The following is a 7,078-nucleotide window of genomic DNA, read 5'->3' as shown; positions in this document are numbered from 1 at the left end:
AAGATCAAAGATGGCAGTGTGTTATAAGTAACTTGCATGCTGTAATATTCAAAATTAACCCATTAAATTAATTCTTAACTATTTCAAAGACAATTCTCCGTATTTTATTTTATTCAGATGAACTCGGCATTTTTATTACTCCTGGGAAACGAGTGATAAAAAGTGTATAAACCCTCTGGCAGGGAACTTCATATCCCACAATTCGCACTTCCGCAACCAACCAGGGCATGATTCAAGAAGTTCTTCTGTGCGGTTTCTGCTAGTTAGCTAGCAGCAACTGTGGCAAACGAGTTGGGGAGCATAACATTCAGATGCAGACAGCTGTGGAAATGAAAGGTAATCTTTTTGAAGTATTTGAAGGGGTCTTGAGTGCTCTGGTTGAGAGCGAAGGCGATTAAACGTGTCTGAGATAGCGTTTGTTTGACTACATGCTAAAGTCAGCAATCAAAGTAGCTTTTGAAGTCAAACATATGTGACGCCTGTGATAATTCAGGATGCTAAGCAAGAAAAAACGATGTGAATGTAAATATACTGCGTGTGAATATGTTATTCTTTCGAGACTCATTTTGTTTCCATAGTTGGTTTCAGCCTTCCTTGGAGCAAGGAGGACATTCCGGTTTAGCTCTGTTTTCCCCCGCTTCCAATAAACAGTTAATCTTCACTACCTAACTGTAGGGCTTTATTTGATTTCAGTTGAACCGACTCGTGGTGACCGTGTCATGTCACTGTAATGGCACACCACCATAAATCCAAGACTCAGTCACGAAGTTGTTGCCCTTTGGTCCTATAGCCCTTTGTCTGTCTATCTTTCCAGGTGCGTGTCCTAGCCTTAAGTAGCAGTGATGGAAGGTGAAGCCCAAAAGGCGACTGCATCATGGGAAAGTGGAACTCTGGCTCCTGTAGACCGCCTTCGCTCAGTCAGGGCGGACAGCCCCATACCTGGTCTGGTAGAGGGAACTGAACCAGGTAAGTGTTGTGCCGCTTGTCTGTAAACACACAGAGACAAGTATGATTTTAAACACATTTAACATACATCTGCAAAACTGGAACCACTGCATAGTAGTGAAAAAACGTCAAATATGAAGGTGTAGTATGTGTGAACTTCCTCTTGCATTTGTTCCAGTCTAAGGTAATGTTAACGCAAGAAATATTTTCCAGGTAGTTCACTTAGCCACTATCAGTGGGATTACACCACTGACTGCGCTCTCATTTCAAAGACTGCAGGTAAGTCTAGGTGTCTTAAAGAAGTCGTGGGTGAATAGAATTGTGCCACGCTACTTTGTGGCCAATCCCTCATAGGATTGTATTGCGAAACATTGCAGGACATGATCAGTGATCACAACGGTTACAGTAGACCATAAAAGCTTCCAGTTGGGCTAGACAAATATCAAGGCAGGGCAGGGCCAAGTAATCATCAACTGTTTTCTATTTCAAGTACAAAATCCCTGCAGTATCTTTGCCTGGAATATTGTCTTTTTTATGATTGTAGCACAAAGAAAAGACATTAACACTCTTTCAGTGCTGACACTTCTGAAAACTTTCCCATGAATTGGACTTCTCTGTTTCACATTGTTGTAGCTGTGCAGTGTCCGGTGAACGCATACTGAATACTCTGTGTGTGAGAGACAGCATGAATATGCACATCCTGTCTATGTAAGAAATGGTGAATATATTTACAGGTTGTCTGCTGTTTTAGAGCTAGTGTTACAGTTGCACAATATTCCCTTCAAATGCTGCCATGTTTTCTCATGAGAATTTAATGATATGACCATCTGTTGACTGCAAAAAAAATCTGGGGAAAATTTGTCAGTTTGTCACAATGAAAGTTGGCTGCAGCTGCTTTCATCTGCTGCATCACATCCTGCTTTGAATAAATCCAACAATGACAGGAGAGATGATGTAACACTGTATGGATTTGCTCTTCTCAAACTGCAGCTAAACAGGACATTTTGAAGTCTTAGCGTACTCTTTCGCTATCACAGTTGCCTTATTCTTGTTCTTCTAATTAGATAAGTTTTGGCCAGAGGTTGTTCATTTTATTCACTGCAGCAGCTCTAAAGTGTGATAACCTGAAGTTAAAACATGTGTGACTAATACGATAATAGACTAAATTGAACTTCTGTTTTTTGTGGATTGTTCTAGAGTTGCATACCATGTTCAAAATTAATCAGTTTTTCAAATAAAAGAATCAAGTCTTGTCCTGTAAATGTACATAATTCATCTCTGTCATCTGTCTTGGATGCCTTTTCCAGCTAGTTGGTTCCCACAGGAATGCCCAGTTTTGTTCTCCAGCAAAGTTGGGGAATTTAACACATTTTCCAAACCAGCCACTTTTTTTTTTTTTTCGTTGAAGTTGTTTTTTTTCCTCTTGTTGAAACACAAACTGAAAATCTTTTAAATTATGTATACATCTCCACTTTCCATTGTGTTGAATCTGCCTTGAGCTAAGCAGCATTTCTACATTACCTGGCTGTACGTGTGAATGCAAATTAAACAGGCACATTAAACACGAGGCCTGCTTCCAAGCATAAAAAAAAATCTGTGTGTTTGATTGTTCGGCAGGTAAGAGTATGAAGAATTTACGCTGAGCAAAGAGGGGTCATGTCTGTGTCTCCTTCATGCTCCACCCTTACCCCATCCCTTAACCAAACACATGATTTTCAGTAGTGAGAATGAGCCTGATACTAACAGTCCACTATTTTTCTTTATTTTTTATTTTTATTTTTTTCTACATGGGAAAAATGTTTGATTATGAAAACCGCTATAAATGCTGCAAACTGAGAAAACACTAAAAGAGGACTTGGTGGTTACTTTGGCAGTTGTATATGTGGTCATTGGCCACATGTCCTTTTAGAAAGTAGCATTCAAACTTCCTGGAGTTTTGTTTTCCAAAGGAACTGTCCAGAAATGTCTGCCATGTGATGTACTGTGCTCATATTTATATAGAGCTTTTCTAGCTTTTTTTTTTTTTTTTTTTTTAAATCTTTTACGGACAAAGTTTGTCATCATTTATATTAATACAGGTGCTGGCCAGAAGAGTGCCATGTTCATCCATGCACACTCATTTGAGGATTTAACTGCTGAAGCTGAAGAAGAAGCCCTGAGGACAGCTGATTCAGGCAAATCAGAAGAGCAGCATGAAGAGGGGCTCAAGGCACTTGTTGCTGAACAAAATATAGATGAACAACACAGCAATGACCTGTCGGATAGGACTAAGGAGGAGGATGTGTCCAGTGAGGCGTGGCGGAGCCACAAAAAACACGTGTTTGTGCTGAGTGAGGCGGGGAAACCAATCTACACTCGCTACGGCACGGAAGAGGCGCTGTCGAGCACCATGGGGGTGATGATGGCTCTCGTGTCGTTTGTCGAGGCTGAGAAGAACATCATCCGCTCCATCCATGCAGGTCAGATTATACTTTGGCAGCAACATTTAATTCTCTAAACAAATATGTCGTATCTTAATGTAAGTGCTGTTAATATGTTTGTGTCAGATGGCTGTAAAGTGGTTTTCCTCACCAAGAGTCCTCTGGTCCTGGTGGGAGTGTCACGCACCTGTCAATCAGACAAGGAGATGCTGCGGGAGCTGCAATACATCTACTACCAGATAGTCAGCCTGCTCACCCTCACCCAGCTCAACCACATCTTCCAGCACAAGCAGAACTACGACTTGCGGCGTTTGCTGGCCGGCTCAGAGTATCTCACTGACAACCTGTTGATCCGGCTGGAACGAGACCCCGGCCTGCTGCTCAGTGCCGTCACTTGCCTGCCCCTCCCCAGCTCTGCCAGGGACGTAGTGTCATCGAGCCTACAGGCCGCTAAATCCAAAAACCTGGTGTTCTCCATATTGCTGGCCGGCGATCGCCTGGTCACCCTGGTCAGGAAGAAGGACCAGTTCCTCCACCACATAGACTTGCACCTGGTCTTCAACCTCGTCGGTTCCTCCTCTTCCTTCCGAGAAGGTGAAGGCTGGACGCCGATCTGTCTGCCAAAGTTCAACACCGCAGGATTTTTCCACGCTCACATTTCTTACCTGGAGCCTGCTTCCCAGCTCTGTCTCATTCTGGTCTCAACTGAAAGAGAGGACTTCTTTAACATGTCCGACTGCAAGCAGAAGTTTATGGAAAGGCTGAGCAAGCGTAGTGCCTACCAGGCCCTGAAGGAGGCGGTGAAATGTCCCAGTTACTCCGTGGTGCAGGTTGGCATCCCAGAGCTCAGGCACTTCCTGTATAAATCAAAGAGCTCCGGACTGTACACCAGGTGAGTGGTTAGACTGTGTTTGTCAAATTTAGGGGTTTTTAGATAACGATCAGAGTATTTTAACAGTCATTAATCCTGTTAATTCAAGAACCTTTTCCTTTCACTGTATAAACACATCTACTCAGATGTTTTCGGTATTACGAAAAATTTACATAAATGACAACTTCATGAGAGCAGATGACACTTGATTTTATCTGGGCCAGTAAAATGATCATCAGTATACAAAGATTTGCATTCTTATATGTATATATTTTTTGTCATGAACACAAATCCTTGTTCTTGGATATTTTCCACCTTCAGCCCCGAGTTTCCGATGGTGTACCAGTCTGATGGAGAGCAGGAAAGGCTGCTGAGCTTGTACCAGGAACTTCACAGCTGCTTGCACCATCCAACCAGACCTCTCCGTTACTACTACCGCTGCAGGGAAACTGAAAACTTGCTGGCACAGGTGAGTCTGGTGTTCTGATTAAAATGGTTTATTGTTTTTGAACAATTATTTTTAAGCTGACAGCCATTTAAAGCATTTGGTGTGTACAAAATGAATACTGGACACTGGATTGTTGACATTGTTCATACACATTTAGTTAGCTTACTGTTTTTTTGTTTTTGTTTTGTTTTTTCTTTTTTTTTTTGGGGGGGAACTATTTGCCTTATTAGGGTCAATTGTCCATTTAATAAAGTCATAAATAATTTTGATTGCTGGCATAAACTTTACATCAGTTTTTCCATTCACAATGCAGTATTATCAACAGCTGGATTAACATTTTGCAATCAAATAGGTTAACTGGCAACAGGTCAGTAACATGACTGCGTATAAAAAGAGCATCTTAGAGAGAAAAAATGTCTACAAATTCTTGGAAATTTTCAGAATAATATTCTTCAATATAAAAATGTGAAGACTTTGAGTTTCTCATCATCTACAGTACCTAATATGATCAAAACGCAAATCTTAGTGGGCAAAGGACAAGGCCAAAAATCAGCATTGGCTGCCGTTAACAGCAGTTATTCTGTCATGGAAATCTCTGCATGGGCTCAGGAACACTTCCAGTCACTGTCTGTGAACCCAGTTCACTGTGCCATGCACAAATGCAGGTTGAAGCTCTATCATACAGTAAAAAAGCCACGTGTGAACATGATCCATAAATAATTCTTTTTGGAAAATGCTGCATCCCCCAGCCCAAAGAAGATAAAGAAGATACTGCTTATGTTTTTTAATTTCTATTTTAATTAGTGTGTTAGTGTTTTTTTGTTTTTTATTCCCACAACGAGTTTAATTATAGCTTACTGGAATAACCTTTGTCCTTCATTACCAGCTTTGTGTTAGCAGCTTTGTGCTTTTGCAGACCCTTGCACATTACCATCACATACACATAAAATAACAATAAAAGTAATGTCCACATTGACACTTCTGGAAAGTTGTTGACCACTCTTCCCCCCCCCTTCTAACTGCATGTTGTGTGGTTAAATATATATCTTAAAGAAACGTATTGAAAAAGGGTCATCATTCTAAATGTGGTGCAATGCTTTACAAATATTGTTACAAAAAATATACTGTCATTACATAATTAGTTTTTTTTTTTTAAACATTTTCAATGTGCATATAACACAAATTTTTGATTAAATGTGCCATTAATGATAATTGCACAACATTAACAGTAATGTGCAAAAATGAATATTACTCATAATAAGCAAGATTTTAGCCTCCTGGCGTCAAGTACAAAGTTTGTTTTGACTAAAGACATCAGACATTAAGCTTTAATCACTCATCATTGATCTGAAATGCAGTAGCTACAGTAATTTTGCAGACTGTAACAATTTCTTACATTGAACCACATTTCTGAACTTCTTTAACAGAAAAATATCCTTCTACTACACAGAGCTTTTTCATGCCCCATTTGTCTCGTTGTGCCTTCTCTCCTTTGCAGGTGACAAGTGGCTTTGAGCTTTACCTCTGCTTTAGTCCGCTGGCGACCAAGGCCTCAGCGTTCGCCGCTGTCAATAAACTGCTGAAGTGGATCAGGAAGGAGGAGGATCGCCTCTTCATCCTCAGTCCTCTCACATACTGAGCCTCCTGAAACGTAAAGCAGTATTGTGAAAACAGACTGCAGTGGTGCTAACAGCAGCTACGCATGATGAAGCAGTAGTCTTTAAGAGTATGATGATTGTCAAATCCTATGCATTTTCTTTTTTTTTTGACTTTTGGAATGCTCTGTTCTAATTCTCTGATTTGTAATGAAGTGTGCTGTGCAATTGAATTAACGCTGTATTTTAGCTGGCGAAATTTTTTTATAACTTTTAATTTAAAAAAATGAAGAGCAGATAGAAGCCTCCGCACTTTTGGTAACACAGAAGCTTGCAGTGTTTACCTGTTGTTAAAGATCTTTCATGGAAGAATGGTTTTACTGTAACGGCTATTATGCATCAGACAACTTAAAAAAAATGTCTTTTATGGTATTAACTCAGTTCTTAGAAATGAAGAATAAACTGGAAATTCCTCGAACTGCAGTAGAATGTATTTTCAAATTAGAAGACATGTTGGCAAAATATGGGTTAACAGCATTCCTGTTGGAAGCATCACCCTTTTACCTCTATGCACTCTTTGTTTATGTAACGGACACTGAAACAGAAAGCCTGTGACCTGTTTACTGCTGTCAGTAGTTTGTAATAACACGTATTCTCTTAACACCACTGTAGAGGAATTCCACATGAACTCCATTATTTTTCCAGTTCATCTCTTTCTTTTCACCCATAATACTCACATTAACAGATGATATATTTCTGCATGCCTCTTAAAGCTTTGTTTCCTAGAAACCTGCTATGC

The 7,078-nt window shown here is 40.2% G+C and overlaps 1 protein-coding gene across 1 annotated transcript; it reads left to right on the top strand.

The window, feature by feature from the left end:
• The first annotated feature begins 22 nt into the window (after nucleotides 1–22).
• Nucleotides 23–6,556, top strand: mon1a (MON1 secretory trafficking family member A). The gene is made up of 6 exons (XM_086291478.1): nucleotides 23–336; nucleotides 815–966; nucleotides 3,024–3,404; nucleotides 3,492–4,257; nucleotides 4,558–4,705; nucleotides 6,183–6,556. The coding sequence occupies exons 2-6, from the start codon at nucleotides 843–845 to the stop codon at nucleotides 6,321–6,323; spliced, it is 1,560 nt and encodes a 519-aa protein (XP_086147604.1). The 5' UTR covers nucleotides 23–336; nucleotides 815–842; the 3' UTR covers nucleotides 6,324–6,556.
• The last annotated feature ends 522 nt before the right edge of the window (nucleotides 6,557–7,078 follow it).

This window comes from Aulonocara sp. 'chitande type north' Nkhata Bay, linkage group LG5, assembly GCF_057382095.1.
Source record: "Aulonocara sp. 'chitande type north' Nkhata Bay isolate Kocher_YH1m ecotype deep benthic linkage group LG5, A_spYH_male_GT1.1, whole genome shotgun sequence".
NCBI lineage: Eukaryota > Metazoa > Chordata > Actinopteri > Cichliformes > Cichlidae > Aulonocara > Aulonocara sp. 'chitande type north' Nkhata Bay.
This window is presented reverse-complemented; position numbering and strand designations above follow the sequence as displayed.